This window comes from Saimiri boliviensis, chromosome 2 (assembly GCF_048565385.1).
Source record: "Saimiri boliviensis isolate mSaiBol1 chromosome 2, mSaiBol1.pri, whole genome shotgun sequence".
In the NCBI taxonomy this organism is placed as follows: Eukaryota; Metazoa; Chordata; class Mammalia; order Primates; family Cebidae; genus Saimiri; species Saimiri boliviensis.
The window spans coordinates 170,097,988-170,112,211 of record NC_133450.1 but is presented as its reverse complement, the minus strand read 5'-3'; the positions used below and the strand labels follow the sequence as shown (position 1 = coordinate 170,112,211).

Here is a 14,224-nt window from a genome sequence, read left to right as displayed (position 1 = left end):
ATGATAAATCTGTACAACGCAGAGATGTTTTTGGCACAAAACGTACGTTAGACGATGATGATTAAGCTCCCCCCTACCCCCGCCCCATTCTTGCGGCCCGGGAGTGTGTTTTGCCTGCATTTAAGAAATGTCTTTCAGCTGCAAGCATGTGCGCGCTCAGCCTGCAGCCGGCGTTTCTGAGTCTCCGGGGCAGGGTGACTTGGGTCGGCTGAGTGTCACCCACAGATGTGACTGTTGTTTCTCCCGCGGGCGCGACAGCCTCCTTCCTCTCCAGCCCGAGGCCCGCGGCCCAGACCAAGGGGAAGGGGAAGGAAGCCCTCGCCGCAAGCCGGCGTCTGGGCCGGCACAAGACGCGCTGCCACTAGAAACTTTTTTCCCTCAGCTGCGCGCAACTTTTGGCCTTTTCTACCAGCACGTTCTCGTCCGGGGTTTCCGTCCCTTGGGTTTTCCTCTGCCTCCTTCGCCTTCTCCCTAGCGGCGCGCATAGGAGCTGGGCTGAGGGGCGCGGGGAGCTGGCGCGGCCGCAGCAGCGACGCCGGGGAAGGGGCATGGGAGGAGGGGGCGTGCGGGGTTGGGGAGGAGGAACTGGTCAAATGGGACCCAGACGCCCGCGTGCCCGAAAAGGAAAGAGCCGCCGCGGTTTGCTGCAGTCGGAATAAAGTTCGCGCCCTTTCCTCGCCGTTTCGCAGCCTCCTCTCTGCTCCTTCCCTCCGCTCCCCACCCCCGCCCCGCTTTTTTTTTTTTTTTTTTTTTTTTTTTTTTTTTTTTTTTTGTGACAGCTGGGCGCTAGCGGCCACCTCCACCTCCACGCCCGCAGCCCCGGTCGGGGGTCGGGGGGGCGCCAGGGTTGTTTTTCCATCCCCAGAAAGTTGTTTTTCCATCCCCAGAAAGAGAGCGAGAAAACCTCCCAAACAAACAAGAAGCCCCAAACAAGTCCCGGGGCGGGGGGGAGGGAGAAACATACATCCTCCTTCCCTAAGCCCGTGGACCTCTCAGGACGAACAGCAACACAACCAGCCGACTTTTGTTTTGCAAAAGGGAAGCAACATTGTAGTCACGACAGTTCTGCAGAGAGGAAAAACTTGTGGGGCTTGCACGAGCGCCGAGGTCACCTCGCCCGCCGGTACCCCGCCTCCCGCGAGCAGGGCAGCCCCCTCCCGGGACAAGCCGTTCCTTCGTTCCTTTTTTTTTGTCCTGAGGAGGGGCCGGGGAACCGTGCCGGCTGGGACTCGGGGCGCGAGCGCGACCCCGGCGCGAGTGTAAATCAGTCACCTGAGCGCCGAGGGGCCGCGGCGAGGGCGCGCGCGGGCGGGCGGGGAGGCGGAGGCGGCGAGAGCGGCGGCCCGGAGGAACTCGGAGGGGGAGGGAGAGAAAGGCCGAGACGGAGGGAGCCAGCGGCGGCCGAGGGGCTGGTCCAGGCGCGGCCGCTAAGAGGAGACCAAGAGGCGGGGGTTGCACTTGACAACCAGCATGCCGAGATGGTAAGAAGTTTCCACCCTTCTTCCCTTTTTATTCTAGACTTCGTCAGAAATGACCCCCGCGCCCGAGCGCCACCGGGGCCGCCCGGGGGCCGTGTCCGCCCTCAGCCTCGCGGCGCCAGGGGTAAGGGGACGCTGAGGAGGGCGGGCCGGGGACGAAAACCCCGGGTCAGACCTGGTTCCCGCTGCGCTCCTGGTGTCTTCCCCTAAACTTGGCCCCAAGTTTCCGAGGCGAGCTCCAGGTGGGAGGGTGCGCGTGTGAGGGGGCTCGTCAAGGTCGGCCCCGCTCGCGGCTTCCGCGCGAAGGTGAGCAGCTGGCGAGGGGAGGCTCCAGGGGAGGCTCCAGGGAGTTGGGGACGGGCCGGGGGGACGAGGTGGAAGGGAGCGGGGATGAATGGAGCGCCGGCTGGAGCTCGCGGCGGAGAGGAAGGCGGCTGAGACCTACGGCAACTTTTACAACTTGCCGCCGAGTGAGGGGCCGGCGGCTGGGCGTGTGTGCCGGGTGCGCTGGGGCGCAGCCGCCGGGGCCGGCACGTCGGCTCTTCCCCTCCCCTCTTCTGCACGTTCGGAACCCTGGCGTGGTAAATGGAGATGGGAGGAAATGCTCCTGCAGGCTTCACCGAGAAGGTGCAGAACGCAGGGCAGGAAAATCAACCCTGCAGAGAGACGGCTCTTTTCGAAGTGCCATTCTATAGGAGCCGATTTGTTTTACTTGCACGTCGACTGGAGGGTGGGATTTCGGGCCTGTGGAGGGAGTAGAATAAAAAACCTGTATGTTGAAAAACCCTAGGTGAAATCCCCTGTGAAGTGAGTTTAAGGTTGAAAAAAAGTTCCAAGTGCCAGTGGTGGAGGAAATGGGCTGGCTTTGCGAAGCAAGACTCCAGCACAGTCCTTCTACGCGAAGCGACTTCTCTGCAGCGAGGAAGCCTGCAATTAGTTCGACTGGTGATGAGCCGCTCTGTCCGCTTTCGGGGAAGTGATTTGTTAGAAATGGGGCTTGACCACTCCCTTCTTTTTAGTTTGCTTCCACCCAGCGTCGCTATTGTTACCCCCACTTGGGGATCTGACATAGTGTGTTCCGTATGTAGAGGGAACAGATAAGAATAGAGGTGAGATAGCGGGTTGGCATTTTTTCTTCTTCCCTTCTCCCTAATGTGACATCTCTTGTTTCAGTGATCAAAGTCACAACTGGAGTGTAGGAGATGCGACTGTCAAATGCAGGCGCGCGTGCACACACACACAAAAGCGTGAGCCCAGGACTGTGGTTACAGTAACGCTGACAGAAATTAAAGTGGTTTTGAAAGCAGCGTGCGATTTATGATGGTTTCCATTTACCCTAGAGTCAGTCTGTTGTAAAACTGATGTACAAAAGACATCATAAAATAATCCTCTATACCCAGGATTAAAGTGGCAGAAAGTGGCCTGTTTTATTGTTTTTTATGTACTTCGTGGACACTTGCAATTGTTGAAAGCTGTGTTTAAGTGAGACATCAAAACAGAATATTAAATATATCTAGAGCTTGAGCGTTTTTCTTCTAATGGGCATTTTACACAAGAACACTGTAAAAGCCAGTTGCAGGTATTATTTTTCTTCCCTTTATCCTAGCGCGTGTTAACTATTTATCTACACATCTATATTAACTATTTGTCTACACATTTATTCCCATATACTAATCACTTTGAACTGTGGCTGAGCCTGTTTGCCTTCCTTCTACTGCTTTGTATTCTGCAGTTTCAAATGTTACTGTGAACATGCATACATGCTTTAAGTGGGAGGAATTTATTTCTGGCACTGTTGCTTAGTGTGTCTGATCTGAAGATGTACCTTAATAGTGAGACCTTGTACAAGTTAACAGAACTTTTATTCTTTGGACTCAAACACACTCGTGCGCATACACACACACAATCCCTTGTGCGCCTTTAGAGAATATTTGTGTTTTATATTATATTTGTAGCTGTTTCATTTAAACTGTTCAGTCTTAATGAAGTTCTTAGTTCCCAGAGTGCACTGTATTAAAAATCCAGATTGCTAATCACTTTACCAAAGTGCAGGAGTATCTTTACCTGAGGGAAGTAATAGTGAGCTTGAACGGGAACTTTGAGTATCTTTTGAGAAATGGCTGAAACTTTTTCCCCTTGAGAATATTAAGTTGGGTGGTGTTTGCATGTAGACTTTGAATAAAAAGCAGCTGTACATGATAGTTTACAATTAATATTAAGAAAATATTAATAGCAGTAGATTCCTAATATCTGATTTTTTCCCCTCAATTTGAAATGTAAGATATCTGTCAGATAGGAATATGCGATTACAGAAAGAAGCAGACAAAAGCAGAGCTGACTATTGCTATATTAAAATGTAAGTGTTACAGTTTGAATTTTCAAGTGAGAGTTCTTGAGTTCAGTGCTTTACATAACATTTTGTCCTAATCTTGCTTGCTGTCAGGGATGTTTCATGGTTGTGCAATTGCTGCAGTCAAGAATGCCAATTTGCATTCCAGGAGTGTCATTTGATTACTTTTATCTGCACAGCTCCAAGACCGGCCCAGACCTCTCGTTTCATCTTGCCATGTCACGAGTCAATGCTGTGTCGTCTTTTCAAAAATCTGCCTGATTTAGACAAGAAAGAAAAGTACTTTCATGTTGCAGCCGCAGTCCCCTGCTAACTTGTCAGCAGCAGGATATGATTCACTTGGGCCCAGAAGAATGGAACAGAGAGGCGGGTTAGGCGGTTCAATAAAGCCCACGGACAGGTAGTGTGTGACATCCCCAGAGAGCCGCAGTTAATGAAGAACAGGTCTGCTTAGTTCTCCACACGCTGACCTGGTGCTGTCCCCACAGTTTTCTCATTTGATCTTTCCCAGCAAATTGATCTTTTCTTGTATTTTTTTTGCCTTCCAAGTTAGTCCTTGTGGGACTGAAATTAGCAGAGCAACTTAAGTTGGATAATACAGCTGTTCAGAAAAGAAGAAATTGGACACTGGCTCAAAAAGGGGTGGGGGGTGGGGGGGGGTAGAGGGAGCTATTCTTTTTGTTGTTGTGCCTGGGAATATTTCTTATATTAGGGGAGTCCAAAATAGATGATGACTTGAAGTTAGTGGTTTCCTTTACTTTTTAATTTTAGTGTTAAGGGTTCAGCACGATTTTAATATTCCTTAAATATTTGAAAGATGGCTTTAGTATGAGGAGTTCAATTTAGTTTTGTTCACATTCATTTGTTTGAGATAATTTGCCAGTTGACAATGTGGCTTTTTTGGTTATTGTAAGATGGCATACTTCAACTATATTATTTATAGCCTTCTAAACAGCTACGATCCCCAAATAGCCAATACTAAATTGCAGAAAAGATTAAGCAATAAAAAAAGTCGTTATACTAGTGTTGTATATAAATATTATGATACATGAAAATGTTTTCTACAAATTATTAGTATCTTTGTTTTATATAAACCCTACAGATACAGTTAATGAATTTTTTTCTGAATTTTTGAGATTCTGCATTTAAATGTAGATTTTTAAAACTGAGACCAGATCACAAATTGGAATTTCTGTGGATGTTCATACGTGTTGTTACTTGTTTTTTGACATTAAAATTAATTTTAGACAGGACGGGTAAATTTAAGTTGTATGGTTTAAACAGATTAAAGTTTCACTATAGAATTTTATATATAAAGCTTAGGTTGGAAGCAGTTAATAGATTCTTAATTTGATAAATATATAAGGAGCAATGCTTTCTGATTTACTCAGCAGATGGTCTCATTTACCATCTACATCCTTACGAGAAACACAGTTGAAAACATTTCTTGTGGAAGGGGAGGCAGCTTCCTTGAATCTTTCCTGTTGGATGGAAATTATGTGGTATCATTGGTTAGTAAACTCCCATCTGAAGAGCTAGAGGGAGCCTCATGATTTTATTAGTTATACTTAAGGTTTAAAAAACACTCTGGCAATCAGAATGTTGCACAAAAAGAGTAGGTGATGAATACTGGCTCAGTGTTTAGGCTTGGAGGTGCCATTATGGTTTTTCTTTCTTTCCTTTTTTTTAAAGCAGTGACAGAAGCAAAAGAACTACAAGAACAGTCAAGGTGTCAGCTAAGCTTTCTAGGCTCTTGCCTTTGAGGTGATTGAAGATCAGGCAAAATGCAACCAGATACTATATTTTAAGTGTTTTGGTTTGACTAACTACTGTTTGTAGTTTTTGTCAACTGAAGGAATTATTCTTGTTTTAGGAGGTCAGCCTTCAGAGTTCTATTAAAAGTAACTTCCTACCAAATCACTGAGAAGTGAGTTAACTTCTTTTAGTTTATGAAGGACACCTCCTTTTCTGTAAATGGTGGTTTCGGAGTAGTTCTACATACAACTGCTGTATTCCAGAGATAAATTTTATTTAAAATAAATGCTTTCTGTTATAAGCATAAGTGGTAAACCATTTATAAACCTGACTTGCTAGGGATTAAAAAATAAGTTAAATAGGACTTAAATGATATTGCATTCAATAATTGTCATTTAATTTGATATTTATCACTTTTCACTAACATTTGTGATATGTTTGTTTATGTTAAAGAGTCATTGATCATAATTGCACTTTAATATTTATATACTAGTTTTTGGAGCATTACTTTGGACAAACATATTTATCATTTAAGTAAATAAAATAATCCAGTGAGATAAACTACCCAGATTTGTCCTTCTTAAAATCTTTTGCACAGTAGCTCTCATTATGTTGCTAGCCAATGAAAGTCTTTATTTGTTGCTTATTAGAACCCTCAGTACACTCAAGAGTTCAGCTATAATTTAATTTGGCTGTTCAAAGAACCTCCCTTGTTTTGAAATATGTTCTCAGTATGCTTTTATCATTTGTTGTGAACCTGTATTCTAACTCAATGCATATGCATAAGAATGATATTACAGACATAACATTCTTTAAGTTTTTGCCATAGTCATAACTTTTTTCTTTAAAAATATCTGTACTTAACAACGTCAGTTTTGTTCTTTTTGCTCTGTTTTCTCTCTTTGACATGCTAGAGTATTTTTTTCTTGGTGATTTAAATATTTTGCTATTATAATTTAAAATAAACTTCCTAAGAAATACAACCTTCCCTTAAGGTATAGTGAGAAGGGCACTAAAAAATAATAGGTTCAATAATTAAGAATTCTAGTTCAGGCCATTTCACAGTTGCAATCACTTAAAATTACAAAAAGTTTGCCTTGTACTTCACAAATTGCTAGCATGATAAATTCAGCTTCCTTGAAGTAACTGCTGCGAAGTTTTGCAGTGAGTGGAAGATGGCTTTGAGAGTTGTGGTAGTATTTGTAACAAATTATGTTCACTAAAGTCTAGAATTTAACTATAAAACTCTAATAAGATGAGTATCAGGAATTCTTCCATAAGGAAGGCAGAATGTGAAACTCCTAAATGACTCACTGTGTATGTATTTTACCAGTGGGAATAGCATCAAGCCAGCCTTCTAGATACAGTATTTAATAGTTGTCAAAATGTACAGTATTGTCTTGGAACTTGTGGTTCATGAGTTCATAGTCCCTGCTTTTTTGTGTTTATTACAAAGATGTAACAACCCACACAAAACATTTTTCTCTTATAATGACCTTATATTTGCCAAAGTGCCCCATGCTGAAATTCCTTTTCAGTATCTTTTTTTGAGTCCAAAGCCAGACGTGTACCCAGACACAAAAGCCTCTGTGTATAGCAAGCTGTTTTAAATATTGTGACTCGACGATGTGCTGTCCTTTCTCTGCTTGAGCCAAGGATCTCTGCTCAGTGTCTGTGGATTACCAAGCTCCTTCTTTATTGTACCTCTTGTCAACTATTCCTATTCATTTAACCTTTCATTAGTGTCTGTGCAGCTTCACTGTCTGGAAAGGCAAGGAAAAACCGAAAGGCCCCACTGTCACAGTTATTAGATTTCTCGGTTACATCCCAGCAACCATAAAAAAGTAAGAGTCGACACTATTGTCGTGCATGCTGCTGTCCTGGGGTGCAGCTCTTCTGTGCATGTCAAGGACATGTGCCACATGTTGATATGCATCCCAGGGATAAATGCACAACATGGGGGATAGGCCGACGCTGGCAGTAATGAGTTTTGTAGGAGTTATTGCAAAGACCAACAGTTTGTGAAGGAATTTTGCTTAGCAGGCCAAGGAGATAGACAGAGTTGAGGGTTGCCAAGATTTGCTTGTGCAGGGCTTGTCAGTCACATTGTTTTCATCTAAACTTCATTTGAGGGGAAAATTGAATACATTTGACAGCAATGAAAAGTCTTACTTTGTTTTTTTAAATCTTTCAGAGGACAAAAGCAATATTTCTGGTGACTAACATAACTATTTTTAGTACCGACTAAATCATATATATGAATGGATCTATTAGCAGTTTATGTTTACATACCTTGAGAATAAATAAAAGATATTTCATAGATGTCATACCTGTGTTTTAAAATCTGTGTAAAAATAATGTAGCCTTTTAATTTTCCTTTGCTGTTTTCCCCCTTTGATTTTCCTCTAGCATAGCCTGATTCTTTAGAAATGCATTTGCTTAATTGACTGGATGCAGAGCAGAAAAAGGAGGACAGTGTGGTCATTTTAAAATCATAAATAAAATATTTGTAAATTTTGTATTGGAAAATATTATTTTAACATCTTAGAGATAAATAGAATTACCTTTTTAAGAATTCGCAAAATACTTCAGTAGAAAATGGTACATTATTATATGTTTGTTGTCCTTCTTTATGCAAATTTTTTTAAACTAGGAGAACCTTTGTTACTGAGGGTAAATAAAATATTTTTGTCTCCTGATTTCAATAGATTTTATCAGTTTTCCAGACTCTTTTGGGGTTCTCCAATTACATTATTATTATTATTATTTTTTGAGACGGAGTTTCACTCTTGTTGCCTTCACTCTTGTTGCCTAGGCTGGAGTGCAATGGCACAAACTCGGCTCACCACAACCCCTGCCTCCCTGGTTCAAGCTACTCTGCTGCCTCAGCCTCCCTAGTAGCTGGGATTACAGGCACGCGCCACCATGCCTGGCTAACTTGGTATTTTTAATGGAGAAGGAGTTTCATTATGTTGGTCAGGCTGGTCTTGAACTGCTGACCTCGTGAACACTGTTGTGTTCCCCAGCCATTCTCAAATGATCTCTTTCTTTTTTATTTTATTTTATTTTGTGAGACAGAGTCTTTCTGTGTTGTCCAGGTTGGAGTACAGTGGCATGATTTCAGCTCACTGCAACCTCTGTCTCCTGGGTTGGAGCAGTTCTCCTGTCTCAGCCTTACGCAAAGCTGGGTTTACAGCCCCACATGACCATGCCCGGCTAGTTTTTGTGTTTTTAGTAGAATTGGGGTTTTGCCATGTTGGCCAGGCAGGTCTTGATCTCCTGACCTCAGGTGATCCATCCACCTTGGCCTCCCAAGGTGCTGGGATTACAGGCATGAGCCATAGGACTTGGCCATGATCTCATGACCTCTTAAAAATTATTGAAGAGGCGAGGCACAGTGGCTCACACCTGTAATTCCAGCACTTTGGGAGGCCAAGGCAGGCAGATCACTTGAGGTCAGGAGTTTGAGACCAGCTTGACTAACATGGAGGAACCCCGTCTCTACTAAAAATACCAAATTAGCTGGGTATGGTGGTGCATGCCTATAATCCCAGCTACTCAGGAGGCTGAGGCAGGAGAATCACTTGAATCCAGGAGGCGGAGGTTGTGATGAGCCGAGATTGCGCCATTGCACTGCAGCCTGGGCAACAACAGTGAAACGAGGTTTCTCCACTCTGAAGCCTTGTTCTATACCACCTACTTTTGAGAGCCTCTGTTCTCTCATTTGTAAGTCAAGTGAGTTTGGTAATTTCTAAGTGCCTTTCCAATGTATGTATACATTTTACATTTTATATGGTAAGACTATATAATCATAGCAGTTTGCTATTTTATTACCTTTATTGAGATATAATTCACCCACTTAAAATGTACACTAATATTCCATTTTGTGAATATATTACCTCTTAGATATCCACTCAATGCACATTTGGGTTGTTTCTACTGTTTGACTATTATTTTGAGAAATATGGTCCTGAACATTCATCTATAAGTTTTTTGTGGACATAATATTTTCATTTCTCTTGGGTATATGCTCAAGAGTAGAATTGTTGGGTAGTATGGCATATCTACTTTTAACTTTTTGAGGAACTTCCAAATTGTTTTCCAGCACAGCTGTAGCACTTTACTTTCCAACCAATAGTGTATAATATTTCCAGTTTCTCTACATCCTCCTCAACATTATTGTCTTTTTATTTTAACCATCTTAGTGGGTATCAAGTAGTATCTTGTTACTTGAATCATCCTAATAAGCATGAAGTGATATGTCAATGTAGTTTTGATTTGCATTTGCCTCATGGCTAGTGATGTTGAGCATCTTATGCGCTTATTGGCCATTGTATATCTTTTTTGGAAAACAGACATGTCTCCATTGCGTATTTTTCAACTGGGTTATTTGTCTTTTTATTGTGGAGTTCTGAGAGCCGTTTATATATTCTGAGTAAAAGCCCTCTACTAGGTGTAAGGTTTGCAAATACTTTCTCCTATTCTGTGGGTTGTCTTTTAAAAAAAAATTTTTTTTAAAAAGGTGACAGGGTCTAGCTCTTTTGTGTAGGTTGGAATGCAGTGGTGTAATTGATCATGGCTTACTGCAGCCTTGAATGTCTGGGGTCAAGAAATCCTCATGCTTCAGCCTCCCTAGTAGTTGGGACTACAAGTACAATCCACCATGCCTGATTACTTTTTAAATACTATTTTGCAGAGACAGAGTCTTACCATGTTGCCCAGACTGGTCTGAAACTCCTGGCCTCCAGAGATCCTCTTTCCTTGACCCCCCCAAAATGCTGAGATTATAGGCATAAGCCACTGTGCCTGGCTGTCTTTTTTTTGTTTGTTTTTTGAAGACAGAATCTTACTCTGTCGCCCATGCTGGAGTGCAGTGGCTTGATCTCGTCTCACTGCAACCTCCACCTCTTGGGTTCAAGCAGTTCTCCTGCCTCAGCCTCCCAAATAGCTGGGATTACAGGCATGGGCCACCATGGCTGGCTAATTTTTGTATTTTTAGTGGAGACAGGGTGATGGTCATGCTGATCTCTTTAATTCCTGGCCTGAGGTGATCTGCTGGTCTTGGCCTCCCAAAATGCTGTGATTATTGGCTTGAGCCACCATGCCCCACCCCAGCTGTCTTTTGATTTTTGATGGTACCCTTTCAAGCACAGAAATTTTTGATGAAGTCCAATTTATTAATTTTTGTTGTTTCTGCTCTTGGTATGCTATCTAAGAAATCATTGTCTAACCCAGGCTTTCCCAAACTTTTTACACAGGGGGCCAGTTCACTGTCCCTTAGACCGTTGGAGGGCCGCCACATACTGTGCTCCTCTTACTGACCACCAGTGAAAGAGGTGCCCCTTCTTGAAGTGCGGCGGGGGGCCGGATAAATGGACTGAGGGGGCTGCAGTTTGGGGACGCCTGGTCTAACCCAAGATCGTGAAGATTTACCTCTGTTTTCTTGTTAGTGTCTTATAGTTTGAGCTCCTACAGGGCGGATTCATAGATATTAGATCCATTTGGATTAACTTCTATAAATAGTATGAGGTAGGGGTACAACTTCATTCTTTGGAATGTGGATGTCTGTTGTTCCCAGCACTATTTGATGCAGACAGTTTTTCTCCATTGAAGTGTCTGGGCACCCTTGTCAAAAATTAATTGACCATGATATATAAGGGTTTATTTCTGAAATTTCTGTTGTGTTCCATTGATCTTTCTGTCTGTCCTTGTGCCAGTACCACACTGTCTTGACTAGTGAAGCTTTGTATTAAGTTTTGTAACTGAGAAGTGTGAATTCTATAACTTTGTTCCCTTGTTTTAAGTATTCTTAGTTTCTTAGCCCTTGATTTTTTAAAAAACAATTTTGATTGTGGTAAAAACAAACATAAAATGTACCATGTTAACCTTTTTTTTTTTTTTTTTTTTTTTTTTTTTTTGAGATGGAGTCTTGCTCTGTCACCCAGGCTGGAGTGCAGTGGTGCGATCTTTGCTCACTCCAACCTCCACTTCCCTGGTTTAAGCAATTCCTCTGCCTCACCCTCCCTAGTAGCTGGGACTACAAGCGTGTGCCACCATGTCTGGCTAATTTTTTTGTACTTTTAGTAGAGATTGGATGGGGTTTCAACATGTTGGTCAGACTGGTCTTGAACTCCTGACCTCAGGCAGTCCACTCACCTTGACATCCCAAAGTGCTGGAATTACAGTTGTGAGCCACTGCGCCTGGCCTGCATTAACCACTTTTTAAGTGTACAGTTTAGTAGTGTTTTCTGTAACTTATTTTACAGCAGATCTCTACAACATTTTCATTTTGTGAAGCTGAAATGTTTTTACCCTTTGAGTAACTCCCATTTACCTTTCCTCCCCAGCCCTGGGAAGCCATTATCTAGTTTGTATTTCTAAGAGTTTGCCTACTTTAGATGCCTCATGGAAGTGGAATCATGCAGCACATATTTGTCTTTTTGTTCTGGCTTATTTCACTTAGCTAGAAACTTGATCATCTTAAGGTTCATTTATGTTACAGCATGTAACAGAATTATCTTCATTTTTAGGGCTGAATAATACTTCATCATATGTATATACTGTATTTGCTTTATCCATTCATCTGTAGATGGACATTTAGTTTGCTTCTACCTCTTGGCTCTTGTGAATTATGCTGCTGTGAATATAAGTATGCAGATATCTCTAAAAGATCCTGCTTTCAATCTTTTGGACATACACGCAGAAGTGGAATTGCTGGATCATACAGTTGTTCTCGTCTTAATTTTTTGAAGAACCTCCGTACTGTTTTCCAGGGGCAACATCACTTTAGATTCCTGCCAACAGTACACAAGGGTTCCAATTTCTCTATGACCTCATAACCTATTGTTTTCCGTTTTTTTTTTTTTTTTTTTTTTCTGTTGGTAACTATTCTCACAGGCATGAGGTGATACCTCCATGTAGTTTTGATTTGCCTTTCCTTGATGATTCCTGATCTCGAGCATATTTTCATGTGCTTATTGGCCATTTGTGTATGTCCTCTTTGTGAGACTATCTATTTAAGTCCTTCACCTATTTTTAAATTATGGTTTTTTGTTGTTGTTTAGTTTTAGGAGGTGTCTCTTGTTCTGGATATCCCTATCAGAAATATGATTACAAATACTTTCTCACATTCTCTAGTTAAGCTCTTCACTCTACTGATTGTTTCCTTTGCTTTGCAGCACAGAAGTTTCTAAGTTTGATTCAATACCATTTGTCTATTCTTGCTTTTGTTGCCTTTAGCAGTTTACTTTTAAAGCTCAGATATGTCTGATCCTCAGACGAGTAAAGGCTACATTAAGAAAGTACATTCTATTGTTTAGGTAAAAGAAAAAAACTCTTGGTAGTACTCCAGGGGACAAGAAATATGTCATTCGGTAGCCAAAAGATGATAGCTCCCAGTTCCCTGTGAAACACCCTGGTTTTACTTTGATGTTTCTTAATTATCATTGAGTTTAAAAGCATTCTAGGTGTTCTGTGTGATAAGAGACACACTTCATGCCCTGGAGGGTGGAATTAAGTACCCAGAAATAATTGTTTTTGGTTTTATAAATACCTCAAAAGGAAAGAGGGGAAAAAAACCATTATTGAGAAAATTTGTCTTCCTAGACATCCCGTCATAACTAGAAAAACACCAACAGAGATAAAACTAAAAACTATTGTATGATCTCCAAACCCAAAATAACTGGTCCAGTGAAGTTTTAAATAAATAACCATGTTCAAATCTGGCATGGCATATTTGGAAACATGAGCTTGCTTTACAGTTTACCTGGCAAATTTTGTAATTAAATACAAAATAAAATACCTCATCGTCGAATTAGAGAAACTTGAGAGCAAATGAAAGGTAACTTAATTTGGAGGCAGCTCTATTGCATCATTGCTGAATTGAAATGTTTGTTCCCTTAAAGTTCTAGTTTTTTCTTCATTCATGCTAATAAAGGCTGATATTTATTTTCATCTAAGTTATTGTATTTCTGATATTCTGATGGACCATTCTTCTCTGCATTGTCTGTTTCTGGCCTTTTGTCAGTTATTTTAGATGGAAGTTTTCATTATTTAGTCAGCATCAACTATTAAGTATCTAACTGTTCGAATTTATACAGGGCAAAGTGTGCATTTTTCCTCGTAAGTGTTTACATTCATAGAGTAATTATCTAATTTAAATGAAATGATGTATTTTAAGGGTTAATTTTTTTTTTTCAATAAGGGAAACAGTTCTGTGAAAGTTCTGTAGAGAATTTAAAATCACTTTTTTTTTGAGACGGAGTCTCACTGTATTGTCCAGGCTGAAGTGCAGTGATGTGATCTTGGCTTACTGCAATGTTTGCCTGCTGGGTTCAAGTGATTCTCCTGCCTCAGCCTTCTAGGTAGGTGGGATTACAGGTGCCTGACAACCCACCCAGCTAAATTTTTTTTTTTGGTATTTTTGGTAGAGACAGGGTTTTACCACATTGGACAGGCTGGTCTTGAACTCCTGATCTCTGGTGATCCACCTGCCTCAGCCTCCCGAAGTGCTGAGATCACAGGCATGAGCCACTGTGCCTGGCCTAAAATCACTTTTAAAAATTGTTATGGTAAAAATTTTATGTTTACCAGATGTGATTTTTGGTTACGTATACATTTAATTATCTCAGTTGACAAATTT

General features: G+C 41.8%; 1 protein-coding gene across 5 annotated transcripts in view; it reads left to right on the top strand.

The window, feature by feature from the left end:
* The first annotated feature begins 965 nt into the window (after positions 1-965).
* BNC2 (basonuclin zinc finger protein 2) overlaps positions 966-14,224 on the top strand; it is a 450,289-nt gene continuing 437,030 nt past the window's right edge. For 2 of the 5 annotated variants that reach the window (XM_074394875.1, XM_074394879.1), the window contains exon 1: positions 966-1,481. In XM_074394875.1, the coding sequence (XP_074250976.1) occupies positions 1,479-1,481 (3 nt within the window). In that variant the 5' untranslated portion in view covers positions 966-1,478. The remainder of the gene's footprint in view (positions 1,482-14,224) is intronic. The other 3 variants (XM_074394876.1, XM_074394881.1, XM_074394877.1) reach the window with 2 other exon arrangements.